Source organism: Amphiura filiformis, chromosome 20 (genome assembly GCF_039555335.1).
Source record: "Amphiura filiformis chromosome 20, Afil_fr2py, whole genome shotgun sequence".
Lineage (NCBI taxonomy): Eukaryota > Metazoa > Echinodermata > Ophiuroidea > Amphilepidida > Amphiuridae > Amphiura > Amphiura filiformis.
The window spans coordinates 56,325,126-56,343,853 of NC_092647.1; the positions used below are offsets into that span (position 1 = coordinate 56,325,126).

An 18,728-nucleotide genomic window follows, 5' to 3' on the forward strand; every position below is an offset into this window, starting at 1 on the left:
TTCCACAAAGAAAGCAGACATACACGATCCATGGTAATGCAGATGCACTATGTAAAAGCATCCAGGTTATCACTAGGAGTAAAAACTATTTCAATGCCAACGGCACAGTTCTTTAACCTCCATTAGACAACCATAGCTCAAAATCTGACCTCAACATGTAGCGGATGAGTCTTTGTACCAAGTACACTAAAAGGTCATTCCATGAACATGCAAAGTATATCAGTGTTAAGCCCGATCCCGACTCCACATCGCAGCGCGATGCGATGCTGCGATTCTATAAAATCTGTAATCTGAGCCAGGTTTTTACGAGCTCAGCGGTGAAAATTCTCATCACGCGGTGGAAATTTTGGTCCGCGAAAAAGTTGAACAATGTTCAACAATTTTGGCATCGCGCTGCGATATCGCAGTCGTGCACGCTTCTGATTGGCTGCTGGAAAATCAAGGTCGGTAGAATGACCTTAAAAGGAGATGCAGACCCCACATGCTTTTAAAACATCGCAACATCATGCGATGAAATTAAAATGTACATTTTAATTTCATTGTGCGATGCTGCGATGTTTAAAAAGCATCGCATCGCGCTGCGAAGTGGAGTCAGGATCGGGCTTTAAAGAACTGTGTCCTGATAGATGAGCATGTTTAAAATCCTCGTCTATTTGGTACTAACGTACTGACAGATCAGTTTTAATTTTTGACAGAAATACTTACCATAATGCAACCCCCCCAAAAAAATCTACATTTTGGGCATTTTGGGATCATCATAGAGGTAGAAAAATCCCAGCACACAGCCTGTGCTAACTTGTGATGCCTTTTAGGTGCATCAAAACTACTGATCATTATAATTAAAAGATCTATAATCATCTTTTTCAGCTAAATTCTAATGAGATAGTCAGAGTCAGTTGTTTTCATTCATTATTTAATTTATTTTAAGGGCGTACTACACCCATATATTGGTTTGATTGGTCTAAATAAATATTTTTTCATTTATAGCTAGGCGATATATGCACGGATCATGTGAAATAAAAAAAATATGAAAAAAGAAGAAAAAAGTGCTTTTAAACAATTGTAGTAAGTCATTTTAGCCCTATATATATTTTGTTTACTGTATCCTAGTTACTCAGATGCAACGCTCTGCAGGGTCTATTGTTCTATTGTTTCCGATTAGAGCGCTGACATATTGGAAAATGTTGCCAATCAATATTCATGAGAGTGTACATTCAACGTCCAGTTTGCGAAATTGGGTGAGTTGTGTTTGGTAGGTGTGAAATACATCGGACTGGGCGTTTTAATTACGTAACGAATAAAGGCATTGACATCGTCGAATGGCTGCCCAGTGCTGTTATGTGTTTAGTTATTATATAGGCCTAATAATTATTATTAAATGTGTTCATCATTCCTTTCTTTTCCCTTCTCTGTACTTATTCTTTCCTAGGCCTACATTTTATCACTCCCTCGCTCTCATTGTCCCCTCTCACCCTCCCTCTCTCATTCCCATCATTTTCCTTATATTTCTATTTATATACTTTGTAGGGGCAAACTTGCTTTGCTCCCCTGGTTAGCAGAAGCTTGGTACTAAATAATACAATCTTCGATGACTCGGAACCAACAACAAAAAGTGACACAAATCATCACAAATCCAAGGATACACTTTAGCTGAAACGTATCTTGATGATGTTTATTATCTTCACTTGCTATTCTTCTTCTTGTTCTTGTCACAAATACTAATTATGTTGGTTTAGGTAAAGATTAATTGTGTCTTTACCGAGAGCTTCTACACTACAATACTTCAAAATACAAGATGACAGCCTCCAGTGCCAAATTCGGCACCAAATTACATGTGATTGATGGGCTGCAGGCTATGTTTAGCTTATACTTCAAGGGCGCTCATCACATAAACAAACATGCCATAGGAATGCAATGATTAAGGATGCACAACACTTAAACAAACTTTGATTTTGGTAAATGGCATCAACATTCCGGCGCCTAATTGTCTGCTACCAGCAACAATTCTTCTTAAAACATAGTTTTGGTGTGCCATTTACTGACAAAACTTAACCTTTTACAAGAGGTGCCTTTGTGACCCCTTAAACTTCAAAACATCAAACTTGACTAATTTGAAACATGAATAAATTTGTGAAATCAAAAAACCTTTATCTGATTCACTTGTGTGATAAAAAACTTGTATCAATGCTATGATTCAAAACAAAAAAAACATTTCAAAAATTTCAAGTGATTTGATCCAAAAGAAAAAAATAAACTGAGTTTTGGACATTTCAAAAAGTGATTTTAACTTCACATGAAAGAATTATTTAGCTTCATTTTACATTCAAGATAGATGATGCTGCACTCAAGAGATAACTGCCCATGCCAACCAAAATTACGTGAAACAAAACCAAACAAAAGCCCACACAACAGGCAAATTTTGGTGAGATTGGAAAAGCCAACTGAACACATGGGAGATACTATTCAAGTGCAACATGATCACAACATATCAACGTGAACACAACAATGCTTAGTTTGTAACTAAAAATGCAGTCTGTTGCTGTCCTTTAGATGAGAGTACATAACTCCTTGCATGCGAATATCTTGTTTGGTACACCTTGTAAATGAGAATACAACTTGATATAATATGACTGCCTGTGCACAACCATAGCAGCCATGAGAAAAACACAACTTGATATAATATGACTGCCTGTGCACAACCATAGCAGCCATGGCCCAAATTTGCAAATTCAGTCAATCCAGGTTATAGTCAAAACACCAGATGCTGATAGGATGCGTTTACTTGCAAAGTACATGTAGATAGGAATACACAATTAGAAACTTGAGTGAAATTATTTCAGACCTCGATCATGCATACCCTTTGATTAATAGCAAAGCAATAATTTCAAGAGAAATCAAATTTGAGCATTATCGAGATTCCAAAATACACGCAGAGAACATTACTTTCAAATGTGTATCCCAAATATGGATTACATGTAGATCACTGTACACAACCGACAAATTGTGCACACATTTTAAGCAGTAGAATACGATGTAGAATCTTGCAAATTAACTCCATGGGCCTGTGGTGTACCAAACTTTAAACAAACTTGCTAATGATGCACACTGGTTCCATCGGTACAAATTGCATGCATAGGATTCTTCTTTACAAAATCAAATTCACAGATGTGGTGATGTAGGTGTCAAACATGTTCATTCTTGATCTTGACGATGAGTTGTATACTGAATCTGGCAACTTCACACTAAGCAGACACGCATTAAGCTGTAGAGACGAATCACCAGTCTTCACATCTGTAGTACAGGTAGGTTCATCTGTCGTCACATCTGGTAGATCTCATGATGAATTTGACAGTTTGCATCAGTTGTTCTGAAGCGAAAGCAAGGTGTCAGCTTGCCTTTCGAAGCAAATTAACGTAAACTGATGTTTAGTCTGTGACTTCCGATTCTAACAGCAGACACAGTTTATCAATGGGTCTGGTGAGAATGCTTGTCCTAGTTTTCACTTTCGCACGTCGAACCAGTCCATCACTTGCTGGGAGAGTTTCAATCACCCTTCCTAGCGGCCAGACGTTTCTGGGTGTAGATTCATTTACAACCATGACGACATCTCCCACCTTGGCATTTCGCAGTGGGTGAATCCACTTTTGTCTTTGTTGTAACTGAGGAAGGTATTCTTTGATCCATCTGCGCCAAAACAGGTCTGCCAGATACTGGACTTGCCTCCACCGGCGCTTGGCATACTGACTCAGCTTTCCTGCAGCGGCTGGTGGTAAGATCATGTCACTCTTTAGTTGAAGAAGGTGATTTGGTGTAAGTGGCTCTAAATCAGATACTTCTCCAGGAACATTGGTGAGTGGTCGGCTGTTAACTATGGCTTCTATCTCACACAGTAATGTATGAAGAGAGTCATCTGTTAGTATTTGTTCCTTTATAACAGAGCACATCACTTTCCTGATTGTCCGTATTTGGCGTTCCCAGATGCCTCCATGGTGACTTCCTGCTGGTGGATTAAAGGTCCACTCAATCTCTCTTTGCAGAAGGTAGTCATGGATTCTGTCTTGATTCAAGCTGCAATTTCTCGGCGTAACTCTCTTTCTGCCCCTATCAAATTGGTGCCATTGTCAGAGCGGATCTGTTTCACTTGGCCTCTTCTGGACACGAATCGTCGTATGACATTTACGCAGGCATCGGTATCCAAAGACGCTGCCATTTCAATGTGTATGGCTTTGGATGCAAGGCAGACGAACACTACACCATATCGCTTGACTATACTACGGCCTTGTTTAACTTCTAGTGGACCGAAATAGTCCATTCCGACTCTTGAAAATGGTGGCTCTCCTGGAGTGACTCTGTCTTTGGGAAGATCACTCATCATCTGCTGTTGTACTTTTGCATTCCTCTTTCTGCAGGTGATGCAACTGTTGATAACCTTTCTAGCTGCTGCATTGGCATTTGTTATCCAGTACTTCTTGTGCAGATGAGCCAACATGTGGTTTCTGCCCCCATGTCCAGTTGCTTCATGGACGTCATGTAAAATCAACTTTGCAATGTGGGACTTCTTTGGTATGATTGATGGAAATTTTGTCTTTTCAGGTAGAGCTGACTTAGCCAGTCGACCACCTACTCTGATTACTCCATCTTCTATAAATGGATTAAGTCTGTAGAGAGGACTTGCTTTCTTAATCTTGCTAACTTGTCGCAAGTTGTCTTCTGGCTGACTGTCATTACTTCTCAATTGCAGCTCTTTTAGTGTCTTAATTTCTTCTGGATATGCCTTGGTTTGGACATATACTATCACAGCTCTTTCTGCTTCTTGCATGTCAGCAACATTAAGCAAATCTGTAATGTTGCCATGCTCTTCATTCTCATCATTCTTTCTACCATCATCATCTCCATTATCAACTCTATCATCAACTCTGTCATCATCTCTATCACGACAGATCTTGCGGAGATGTTTCTTGACTCTGAGGATCCATGCAACACAACGACAAAGTTGATACCATGAGGAGAATCGTGTAAGTAGTTTCTCCATTGTATCTGTTGCTTCTTCTGTCAACGCTGTGTTGACTACTAATTTCTTTTTAACTTCTGGATCATCAGCTAGCTCTTCAGCGCTGTTTCCAATGGTAGTCTTTGGCCACTGGTTTTCTGCTTTGTGTAAGAAGTCTGGACCATCAGTCCACCTTCTATTCTTGAGGAAGCAATCAACGGCTAAGCCCCTTGAGCAGTCGTCTGCAGGGTTTGAGCTGGTTCCTACATACTTCCATTGGTGTGGCTGGGAGCCATCTCTAATCAGTGCGACTCGATTAGCCACAAAGGTGTGGAATCTGGCGGTGTCATTGTTAATATACTTGATCACGGTCTGACTATCAGTCCAGAAGTATGTGCTTTCGACCTTCAACTGTAGTTCCTTTTGCAACATGTTGTTGACCTTTACTGCCATTGCAGCTGCAGTTAACTCTAGGCGAGGTATAGTTATGATCTTCAAAGGAGCAACTCTTGCCTTGGCTGTCAGGAGAGTAAGATGCACTTGACCACTCTCGTTAACGAATCGTAAGTAACTCACTGAACCATACCCCTTCTGACTTGCGTCACAGAAGTGGTGCATCTGAACTTCACTTTCTTCAAAGTCCTTGGGCTTGAAACATCTTTCGATGGTGAAATCTGACAATTTCGGTACTTCATCAAGCCATCTTTCCCGACGGGTCAGAAGCTCACTAGGAATAGACTCATCCCAACCAAGCTGCAGCTTGCTTAAGTTCTGCAGTATTTGTTTTGCTGGCAGGATTGCTGGAGCAACAAATCCTAGCGGGTCATAGATGGAGCTTACAGTTGCTAGGATGCCGCTTCTGGTAGGAGGTCTCTCTTTTACTTTAATATGGAAGCTCGAACCTGTCGGGTTTGTGGTGACCATAGCAACCCCAGCACCTTTTCTGATGGTAATTCTTCATTCTTCAAATCTAGTGTCTTTGTAGTCTCAGCTCTATCGTCTTCAGGGACTGACTGCAACACTTCTCTTGAGTTACTCAACCACTTTGTCAACTTGAAGCCACCATCCTTACACAAGCTGGTGAGATCACTGGCGAGTTGAATAGCTTTGCTTTCACTTTCGATAGATTTGAGGTAGTCATCGACATAGAAGTTGGACAGCACTGTGTTGCATACTTCTTCGCTGTATTTCTCCTTACCATCATCAGCGGTCTTTCTCAGTCTTGCGAAATTTGCACATGAAGGTGACGCAAGTTGCCCGAACAAGTGCACATTCATCCTATATTCCTTCAGAGGCAGACTCAGGTCACCGTGGGGCCACCATAGAAATCTTACTAAGTCTCTGTCTGGTTCTGGTACACGCACTTGATGGTACATTGCTTTTATGTCTGCTACAACTCCAACAGGGTGCTCTCTAAACCTCGTCAACACACCTACCAAGTTGCTTGTCAAGTCGGGTCCTTTTAGTAATTGTGAGTTTAAAGACTGGCCCATGTACTTGCCGCACAATCAAATACAACTCGCAGCTTGCCCTTGGTGGGGTGAAACACCCCATGGTGGGGGACATACCACACCTTGCCATCCTTTCTATTGCATGCATCTTTGGGCACTTCTTCTGCATAATCATTTTTAAACATATCATTCATGAATGCAGTGTATTGGTCGTTGAAAACCGAGTCCCTTTCTAACTTCCTCTTCAGATGGCATGCCCGCTGTTCGGCTTGATGTATATTGTTCGGCAATTTCATGTCATCATCTTTGAGCGGGAAACCTACTTGGTAGTGCCCATCTACATACTTGATTGATGCTTCTACTCTGTTTAGGAATTGTCCTTCACTCACGCTTCTCTCTGGTTTATCATCAATGATTCGCTCATTGAACTCAGCGTTGTAGAGTTTCTCTAATTGCTGGTCAATAGTGTCATGTGCCTTAATTCTGTGGATGACTGATGTCCTTTTGTGTTCTTTATTTTTGACACCATACACTGTCCATCCGAGTCTAGTTTGGCAGGCGAAAGGTCCTTCACCTTGGCTATTTACTACATGTATTGGCTCAAATGCTTTAGGCACATTATTTCCTATGAGGAGACCAATATGGCATTGAGATTCATCATTTAATCTTCCTAGCTTAACTTCTTCCATATAAGGAATTGCATCAATATCATCCTGGTTGATGATGTCAGCCAAGTCACCAGGGATCTTATCTTGTGTATATGCCTTTGGAAGAGAGATGATATTATTTCTGTTCATGTCAGAAACTTCTAAATCTTGGATGATTTCACTGTCTACTATGATATCATCTGTTATGGTTTCAATTTCCAATTTGGTTTTCTTGCCTTTAACATGCAGTTCCTTTTGCAGCCTTTCAGAACAGAATACAGCATCACTGCCGTTGTCAAGATAGGCGTAAGTTTCTACAGACATTCTGGAAACTCTTGAGTAGACTATGACTGGTATTATTGTGGGATATGATTCACTAGATTTAACTCCGGCGCCTGTAAGCCCACATGTCTGATTGGCAACTTCACCAGACTTCTTTGTCTCTTCCTGTTTCACATGCAGCACTGTTGGATGGCGCTTTTTACATGTCTTGCAGGTAAGCTTGTATTTGCAGATTTTACTGTAATGTGTTGCTTTCTTTAGGCAGCCAAAACAAACTCCCAACTCTCTTAGATACTGCAACCGGTCACTTATAGGCTTTTCCTTCAATTTGTTACACATTTCCAAAGTGTGATCTTTACCCTTGCAATATGTACACGGCTTGTCGGCTCCTGGACTACTTGACGACACATTTGGCCTGGCTCCTGGACTATATGACATTACATTTGGTCTGGCTCCTGGACTATTTGATGTCACACTTGCCGACACAGCTTCTGTGTTTGTTGCTAGATTTCTTCTAGCTTTATAAGTCTGATAGTTTGGGTTTTTTACCCTTTCTTCCTTCTTAGTACTATCTTCCTTCTCCGTCACACTTCTACCGTAGGCAGCATTAGTTGCGATTCTAGCCTGTTTTTCTAAGAAGGAGGTGAAGTCTTCAAATGTTACCACTTTGTTTCTTTCTTCTTCTACATAATCTACTTGTCTCCTCCATCTGTCTCTCATACTATATGGTAACTTCATCATCAACATTCTAATGTTTGCTGTACTTTGCAACTCATTAGTATAGCCCAGGCTGGTCATGGTATTTTTGCATTCTAACAAAAATAATGACAAATCTTGTAGCCCTGAACTATCACCTTTCACATTCGGCCACTGCCTCATCTTCGCTAAGTAAGCCTCTGCAATCTTGTGCTTATTACCATATTTCCTTTCCAGCAACCTTTTTGCTTCCAGGTAACCAACCTCATCATCCATGTGAATACAACTTTTCACCAAACTGTTGGCTTCACCTCTTGTGTACTGTTCAAGATAGTACAGACGGTCTCTATTGCTTTTGCTCTTATTTTCGATTATGAATTGAAGGCTCGTATGAAAGTAACATACTGAAGCGGGTCTCCAGTAAATGTCTGTAATGTCCGCTTTGGTAGACTAAGCTTGTTTATGTTGTTCCACCAGCAGCCTTGTTAAGTTGTCTTGGTTGCTTGCCAAATTTTCTATACTGTTATCTTTATCTTCTTCTTTCACTTCTGTTGTATGTTGCCGTGGCAACATCACTTGTTTTTTCTTCACATCAGGCTCTGGTGACGAAGTTACTCTATGACCATACTTTACTGATGAAGGCCCGTCATGTTCATACTGTTCACTGTACTGTTCTTGACCATACTGACGATACTGTTCATCAATATTTTCATATTTCGTGGCTGACAAATAATGTGGGGGTATTCTGTCCCTGTACTTTCTGATTCCTCAGGTGCTGCTGCAGGAAACAAGACTTCACTTTGTGGTGGAAAATTGACTTGCATAGTTTTACTGGTTGTTAACATGCTTCTAGGTTGAACTTGTTGACCTAAATCAGCATGTACTTTACCATCAGTAGTCATACCCACTGCTGGCTGGTCTTTAGCAAATCCCGAATCCATGTGAGTGTATTTTGGTCTTGCCCTGGATTTAGTCCTACAGCACCAATTGTATCTTGTTTAGCTAGGAACTTGCCATCAATTTCTTGACCTTCTCTAGTGTTGTGGTTCAACCACTGCCTCACTGATGTGTTTGTATCTGGTTGAGCTTCTGTGAGGTCATCAAGCACCGATTTTGGTCTACTTCTTAAGCTCTGGGATTTATGTTCATAATCCTCCAATACATCTATTTTAGCTTGCTCTATGTTTATTTCGGTCTTCATTTCCAACCACTCTCTTTGTTGTTGCAAGTCCCTTGCCCTGGCTTGCATTTCTTGTTCCAAGTCTCTTGCCCTTGCTTGGATATTAAATTCCTCACTTTCTAAAGCTTGTTTTTCCTTCAATGCTTTGGCTCGACATTCTAGTTCAACCTTTGAGTTGCAGCTTGCAATAATGCATATTCTGTACTTTTTGATAATGCATCACTTTTATAAGATCTTCTGCTTCTTAATTGAACCGCTTTTATGACTCGACATGATGTTTTCGATAGTACCGAAGCGAGCAATTAACGAAAGCAGCGCCGATGCAAGCAACGGCGCAAATATTTTCTAAAGTGAACAACGGTTCACAATTTTATGTGAGAAACTATACGTAGGACCTGTGTAAAGTGTGCTTTGTGAGGCTACATGTATCGAAACCTGAAATAAATGCGGATGTCAGTATACACGAAACTTCGCTTGAATGCAGTCCCTACGTTGCTTACCGGCGGGTGGGAGAAAGCTCGATGCACCCGTTTATCGTCATGTCGACGGTGGGAGTAAGCTCTTTGCGTCCGTTTATTGATAACAAAATACCACAAAACTCTTTTTTAGGTAGAAGTCCTGTGTCAGTGTTGTATGATTCTATGAGTTATTTCTGCATGCACTAGCTGTGGAACTGCAAGATTACTAATGTCAGTATTAGAGCGTACATGCAGGCACTTTACTACCAAACTTTATTTGAATTGTAAATGGCGACTTCATGACGGGTGGGAGTAAACTTGTTACCCCTTTATTAGATATTTATTAAAAAATACCACAAAGCTATTTTTCAGTAGTATTTTTGTTTCAGTTTGTGCTTGTGTTTTCGTAAGCGACTCGTGGGAGTGTTAGAAATGTACATGCAGGCTCTACTACTGATATCTTTATTTGATTTCTACGATTCGGATTCATAGGCCTTGATAACTTCTTTGAAGTTCTAATCTATAAGCTTCTACCAAGTGTGCATTTATCTACATGCACACTCATTAATATTGCTATATTCAGTGACGTCTGACATGACTGGAGGCTGTGGTGACTGTCTGTGCCAATGCAATGTTTATGTTTACACTGCTGACACGACCTTAAGCTTTTAGCTATTTTTAGGTAAGCTTACAAAACAGGCGCTCAACTGAACCTTTATTTGGTAACTATTTACCAACTATAGCATCTTCTTACAGATAATTAATCTTTACAAATGTAGGGGCAAACTTGCTTTGCTCCCCTGGTTAACAGAAGCTTGGTACTAAATAATACAATCTTCGATGACTCGGAACCAACAACAAAAAGTGACACAAATCATCACAAATCCAAGGATACACTTTAGCTGAAACGTATCTTGATGATGTTTATTATCTTCACTTGCTATTCTTCTTCTTGTTCTTGTCACAAATACTAATTATGTTGGTTTAGGTAAAGATTAATTGTGTCTTTACCGAGAGCTTCTACACTACAATACTTCAAAATACAAGATGACAGCCTCCAGTGCCAAATTCGGCACCAAATTACATGTGATTGATGGGCTGCAGGCTATGTTTAGCTTATACTTCAAGAAGCGCTCATCACATAAACAAACATGCCATAGGAATGCAATGATTAAGGATGCACAACACTTAAACAAACTTTGATTTTGGTAAATGGCATCAACATACTTGTCTTTATTATCCCTTCCTCCAGCCCTCTCTCATTCTCCATATCCCCTCCTCCCCTCTTCCCCCCTCCCCCCTCCCAAGACTTCTCACAGAGGTGAATCTGTCCTCCCCAACCCCTCCCCTCTTTGGAGTGCGCCACTATTTCTATACCAATCTCCTTCTTAAAATAAAATTAAATGGAAATTTCTTAAAAACAACCTTTATAGGCTTATACTTATACTTACATGTATACGTATAGCGATTACCATTATAGTGTAATATAGATATATGGACTGGAAATGGCAGCCTTCATACATTCTAATGTGTAATCGATCACCAAGAGCATTCAATTTATTTAAATGAAACACCTATCGTCAGGTGGGTGGTAAAGATGATTGCATCGACAGCTAAAGCCTCCTTATAGTCTGCAGACCCACACAAGCACACATTTGGGATACATTGAGTACAATGGTACCACTTTACACATGACTGCCCTTACACATGACTGTAGTGTGGTCACTTATTGATACTCGCCTGTTGTGTAGAGCGTTAATAATGATGCCGGATCAGTGACCAATTTAATGGCGGAACCCCTTTATTCGAAACAATGGTACCACTTTTATGAATAGCCTGTCGCAACTTCTAATCGGCATCAAGCGAACAAAAGATTATATAATCAATTGCGACTCTATTTCTATTTAAAAGCTCTTTGCTCAGATGCGTGTTTCATAACAAACCATGATTTATTCTATTCAGCATGTTCAAGTAGGGTACATGAATAGAATACATTAAATCCTTTGTTATACTCTCTATAGAAAATCTAGTGGTGCATGCAAAATATATAAACACTTACACAATGGATGTATAGTCATTAGTCAATAATATTATAATGTGTTGTTAGGAGAAGAAAAGGCTATTAGGTCACCGTATGTCAGGTTATAGGTCGATTGGTTCAGGTCAAATTTAAGCATCAATTTTGAATACACATGTGAGAGTTTGTGATATCATAATGAGGAATAATTTTGATATTCTGTCTTTAACTGGATATATATCGAGAAGTGCAAGGTGGATATACTAATATACCTTGGGATGTAAATGGTGAGTATAATTTAGAATGCCTAGTTGAGATGGATTTCACAAATAAATATAAAATAGTTACCAAAATCACAAGAGTTAAGCTTACGGAAAACTACCCAATATGGTGGTCTAGGTGACAAGAAATACAATTTTTTTCAACATTGCTGTAGTATGGTTGTGGTAACCTGTTACCTGTGGCTTAATTAAGTTTCAGTGAAATAATGTCGCAAGTTAAAAATACAAAATATAGCTCAACATTGAAAATAGAAGCATTTTAACCAGTTCCTTTTTTGATAGTTGTGGAGCACCAAGTTCATGAAGTCATAAAAGAAATCAGGAACCACTTATTCCCATTTTACATATCAACTTTATTTTCCTAACGTGTTAGCAACACATATCAAAATTTTAACGAAATCCGTTGATAGTAAGCTTTCCAAAATGAAGTGAATTTAAATCATCAGTGATGTACCACCTTTTGGCTTCTACTTTTAAAAGCATGTAAGCTACGTTGATACCGATGCCACCAATAAAACGAGAAGATTTGCCCCTTCATTTTGCATACCACTTTGTCCAATTTTTTTTGTAATTTCTTCACAAAATGCAAAAAATGCAAAAAAAATCAATGGGTGTAGTACCCCCTTAACGGAACTTGACCTCTGACGACCAGTCCTATTTTATTATCACTGACAATCATCTATTAATTTGTGCTGTAAATATATTTTTGTGCGTACATTTTACCAATATGCCTTGATTTTTTTTTCAAAACAACTAATTTTTATTAAAATGTGATTGTTTCTACGTCTATATAGTATTTGGCAAGGTCCTTCTGCGGTGTCCAATTGCTCAACCTGATTATCGCGCAAAAAGAACTAGGTCATGCGATGCCATTTGCGCTTTGATCAGCGAATGAGGCACCAATGTGATGATGATGTGATTCAATTAGCCAATCAGAACCCCACCTCCGTGTTTATACTGTAATTGCAGCACCAAATCGGCAGTACCTTGCCGAAAACTAGTCTTCAACACTGTGGATTATTAGTAAGAACTTTCGCATCAGACCCACTTGTGTAATGGTTATCTATTATTGATAGTAAGTAATATTTTGCAGCTGCGATTTTTGACTTTTACTAGACTGACCCGAACCTCAATAAAAAGCTTGTTTATTAGTATATTACTCTATGCAAAACACTCACCTGATATTGGCAATGGAAACCATGGCAACCAGATGAGGCAGGACATGGAAAGAGAACAAGAAAACAAACAAGAGAAATATTTAGTCATGTATATTTCACCACAGATATTGATTTCATAATATTAGGTATCCATTTTATGAAATTTAGTTCAAATTGTTAGAATATTTTAGATTTTTGGGTGTAGATAATCAATATTCCTCAATTTTGCATCTTCAAATTTGCCCATCATATCTACAAGCGAATCAGTGGTTACATTTGTGCATACTTTTATAGCCCAACCAGTCCATTTTTACCTGATTGTGTGCTGTTAATTTGAATTCAGTATGACAGCAACTCGCCATCTTCTTCCGGCATACTTCATTATTTTTGAATTGTTCTTCATATAGCAGTTTTCTTTTAGTGACAGTTGCCTTATATCTATTTCCTGATGTTGACCTGGCTGCTTCCACACATAGCTGACAGGGTGGTAATTAACATTGAATAGACTTCTTGATACAAGCAAGCCACTCTCATCATTAAATGTGTCCTTTTAAATAAAACTTACAAAATCAAAAGCCATCATCTTAAATATTTAAGCTTTATCATGGCATCTAGTAATGAATGCAGAGATGGCCAGGTCATTTATGTACATTTTATAACATCTGCATTATTATTTTTCATGTACATGTATTTGTGAACACATTTTACCACTAGATGTAGTCCAATCACAGAGCCTCAATTTGTTCCAATTCCAAGTGCATGACATGAGACAAGGAACTGTGTGTCCTGTGGTTTACGACCTGTATGATTTTGTTTGTTTGTTTATTTGTCTATAGTGGGACATAGATGCCATAGTCAAATTATCAGAAGTTGTCATTCTGTCAGGTTTGTACACAACCAAACGGTTACCCTAACCATGACACACTAGCACTACTTTCCGCCCAGACTTTTGGGCTCTGTTCCGGGGCTCTGTTGCTAGTATACTCTCCAGAGAGGTTGTGTTAGCGGCCTTAAGCTTTGCGCTTGCTCCTTGAGCAAATCTGGTCAAGCTTTTCAGGCTGGACTTGAGGCCAAAGACTGCAGTTTGCGACGCACCATTTGCTTCTCACGGGGGCATGGAAGTTTAGATCAGGCGGAATTTGTTCAGCGGCAATCATTTTTTCCGGAGTCAAGGTCAAAATTTTCACTTTTAATGCATTTTACCTTTATAGAAAGTTGAGTGGGGTAAACAATTTTTTTTAATTCATCAGTAGGGCAATTTTTTTCCGTCTCGCCAGTGGGCAATTTTTTCCCCAAAAAATTATCATGCTTCCCCCTAGAAATCAAATGGTGCACCCCTTAGGACACCCATCTGATTTTCCATAAGGAAAACCTGGCTGCCATCACATCGGACTATATTATTCATGTACTAATTCACTACAAGGTGAGTCATGGAGTAGTTCATGACTTGCTCACTCATCACACTCACTAGACAACCACCTTTCAATTATACAGTAAACACCAATGAACTAATATTATGTGTTGGAATGTCAGCTAACAAATATTCTTGAAATTAAAATTTATCTACTAAACTCCTATACCAGGGTTTCATCTCTTGATTTCTTCAAGTTTCAAGGAATTTGAGACATTCTGCAAGTCCATAATGGCATGATCACATTTGCATTCTGTTGAAAAGTCAACTTCTATACCTTTACTGTGTAAATGAAAAATTAAACACCTTGCAGTGTTTAAAAAGTTTTACAGAAATCCTAAACACTTAACAAACTTAACATTCATGTCAACACGTTATTGCTTTGGTTTGTATACCTCATTTAATAAGTCAACCCCCCCCCATGAACCGTCACAGTGTTTCCAACATTTCAAGGATAATCCCTTGACGCTGCTTAACCCTTTTAAAGGGTTTTTTTTATTCAAATTACAACCTGTTGTGCATGTGTTTATGTTTGTGTGCCTTTTAGGGTCACATTGACCCTGTTCACATTAAAAAAATTTCTTCTTCCAACGAACCTCGAACGAAGATTAAAAATCGTTTTTTCCTAATGTGTACGCACTTTTCTTCCTTCGACGAAGATTAAAATTCCTTCGTTCAACGAAGCTAAAAAGGTTGTTTCGACGAAGGAATACTTCGTTCGACGAAGCTAATTTTGTAATGTGTACGCTCGCTTCGTTCGACGAAGGAAAGTGATCATGTGACATGTGACCTTCGCCGGCTTTAATAATAGCTGGGCGTTAACAATGGTTAATAGCTTCGTTCGAACTTCGTTAATTTTCATCAAAATGTGTACAGTGCAATGTCTCTTCGTTCGGTCTTCGTTCAGCCTAATGTGTACGCATGCTTAATTAGTTAATTAAGATTAACTTATCTTCGTCGAATGAAGACATTTTCTAATGTGAACAGGGTCATGGATAGTTATCATGGTTATTAGTCCCAAACAAAAATGTTTGGTAGACTCATAACCGGTGCGATCTTACCTTTCCGATGTTGATTAAGATACTTCTTGCATCGATCCCGAGATGCGGAAAAAACCAATAGTCATTTTGTCCCACATAAATGAATAAATAACAAAAACCCCGATCCCCGGTGGACTCACCCAAAAGGTGACGTCACACCATATGATCGCCCTTATCCGACTTGGGATCCCCTACCGGACCAAACTTGTAGGGGGTGGCGGGGTCGGGATAATCAACATCGGAAAGGTAAGATCGCACCGGTTATGAGTCTACCAAACATTTTGTTTGGGACTAGACTCAGTACACGGTCGATCTTACCGTTTCGATGTTGATTAAGATACTTCTTGCATCAACATCTGAAAGATCGATCTAGCAAGTAACCGACGGATGGAGGTACAAGATTGGTCAGCATCTGATCAGGGATCGGGCGGAGTAACGATGGTTTTCGCGAGGTCAGAAAATATTTTCCCCCAGCGGTCGGAAACAAAAAGACCACGCGATCACAGACATAAACCTCCTTACTTAATAAGTTTGGTGGTTAAGAATAGCGACACTGGTTCTTACCATGCTGAGTATTCTGTATAGTCTGAAAACCTGGTACCCGTACACCACCGTATTATGATCGCCCGAACAATGTCGGTAAACCTCCGCCCGTCTCTGATTACTAACGTAAACGGAAGTATCGTGAGAAGGGCGAAGGTGGCTTCGGGACACCGCCTGCTAGATCTCCTCAAGGGACAACCGAGCGGTATACCCAAGATGATGAGATAGCTGCGTGTCGAGTGGGTCGTGGGACGCGGAACCTTCGCGATCGCCCGGGCTCCACCAACACCTGGACCAGCCATAGCGACAGCGGCTGGACCGAAATGTGGTCGTGAGTCCCTCGCAAGGCTTGTGTTCGGAAGAAATAGTGCTGCAGCGCCTTATCGGACACCCCAGCCTATCTTTGGCTTCAGCCGAACCTTGCCCAACCCTGGGGATTGGAGAGGGGCGAATGTCGGTATGCACCGCGCCGTTCAGTAGTCACGAGAACAGAGCGCCCGAAACAGTGTCGCTCCAGTGTTTGTGAACACGGAAGCTAACCTCGAGACCGTGTGCAACTCAGCACCGCCGTCCCGAAGCCAACGCCAAACCGGAAAGCCATCTTGAGAGTTACGTATTTAAGCGTCGCTTTTGACGGAAGGTCAAAAGGGTGACCCTTAAGGTAATCTAAGACTGTGTTGGGATCCCTTAGGAGGATCACTTTCCTTTTTGGTAGACACTCGGTGAAGATACCGTCGAGGCGTAGACTAATAAGGTAACCATCGGCTATGATAGTCGACCCGTCTCGAAACCTCGGTGAATGGAGAGGACAGCTGACTTATAGCTGGCCCCAGTGGCCCGCTGAAGTCTTGCTTGGAACTTTTCTGTCAGAAACTCCGGAACTAGCAGCACAGAGGCTCTAAGCGGAGAGCTATTTGTCTCATTGCACCAAGCGTAGTATGGAGCCAGACTCTGGCTATACGTACGGAGGGTAGACTTCCGTCTAGCCCCGGCGATGAGAAAAACAGCTTCTGATGAAAAGTATCCCTCCGCTGCGTGTTCCCTGGTAAGGGCCATGCAGCTAACTGCAGGTGCTCTAGTGATAGACTGGGTACCTCCGCTCCGGGCATCCGGAGTAGATCTGGTACCTCGGGGAGTGCCAGCGGCCTTGCCGCTAGCAGAATGACAATGCAGTCTTCCCACCCGATCTTGGCCACCACCCTCATGAGTAGTGAGATCGGAGGGACTGCATAAGCTGTCATCCTCCCCAGTCTATGGACAGAAGCGTCCACGGTGAATGCTTGGGGTCCGCGACCCTTGAGCATTACACGGCAGTGGATGATTGCGATGAGATGCGAACAGATCTTTCGGGGGTGGTACATCCCTTGAAGATCGTCTGAAAGCGACCTCTTGAACAAGGGACCATTCTGCTGGTCCCGACACCCTTCCTCGTGACAGATTGTGCGCGAGGATGCTGGTGACGCCAGCGATGTGTATCGCTCTCATCGTAATCTGCCTGAACTTGCACCACCCTATCAGGTGTCGTGCATGCAGGCTCAATCGTGGTGGCCCGGAGTCCCCTTGTCTGTTGGGGTAGGCTACCACGGTTGTGCTATCCGTCAGGACAACGGTATGTGATTCCACGATCACCTCCTCGTAAGCGAGGGAGGTTGATGTGAAACTCTGTCTCTATGGCCCCCATAGGCCCGAGACGGAGTCTCCGTGGATGTGGACCCCCCAGCCCCGTTTTGACGCTATGGTTGTCACTACGTGACATACCGGGGGTGCAGGAAACCTGACACCCTGGGTCAAATTGGGCTGATGGGTCCACCACCAGAGTTCTCTCGCGCGATCTCCGACAACGGAACCGCGAGGATATTGAGTGACGACTGGGCCTGCAAGCAGGCTAGAAGGTGTAGTTGGGTAAGCCTAACGTAGAAACGGCAGTACAGTGCGGGGTCTACCATACTGGCCATTAGGCCTACCACCTTCATCCATGCCACAGCGGGTTTTCCCCGAGACTCGGCCAAGAGTCAGGCACACCGCACCATGTTCGTCACCCGCTGGGTGAGAGCACCGCGAACCCCTCCGTGAGGGTGATCCGGGCCCCTACAAATAGTGGTGTCTGCGTCGGGACCACGCTGGACTTTTTGAGTTGATCAAAAATCCAGGGTCCCGCACCCTACGGACTATCAACCCCATGAGACCCGTAGTCTTCAGTGGAGTGCGTCCGTATATGAGCCAAACGTCCAGGTAGCAACTGATGTTGACACCCCTGTGCTTCAGGTGCGCTGCCACCGCTCTGACCAAGAGTGTTAAACACCCTGGGAGAGATGGACAGGCGGATGGCGGTATCAAAACTGGTAATTTTGATCCTGTACCTAGAAGCGCAGATGCCTCCGATCTTGAGAGGCGATTGGCATATGCAGATAGGCGTCCGAGAGATCTAGCGATGCTGTTCCCATGCCCCTGATGGGGCAGGCTAGCACCGAGGCGAGAGTCCCCATTCTGAACCTTTTGGGCCTGAAGAACGTGTTCAACAGCCTGCGGTTCCGGATGGGGCTCCCGTCGCCGGTCTTCCTTGGAGCCAATGGCT

At 41.7% G+C, this 18,728-nt stretch overlaps 2 protein-coding genes across 2 annotated transcripts in view; both read right to left on the minus strand.

The window, feature by feature from the left end:
* The window catches only part of LOC140142067 (arf-GAP with GTPase, ANK repeat and PH domain-containing protein 1-like), a 204,014-nt gene that overhangs the window by 161,917 nt on the left and 23,369 nt on the right, over positions 1 to 18,728 (minus strand).
* On the minus strand, positions 6,310 to 8,437 carry LOC140142059 (uncharacterized). The gene has a single exon (XM_072163999.1). The coding sequence runs from the start codon at positions 8,340 to 8,342 to the stop codon at positions 6,468 to 6,470; it is 1,875 nt and encodes a 624-aa protein (XP_072020100.1). The 5' UTR covers positions 8,343 to 8,437; the 3' UTR covers positions 6,310 to 6,467.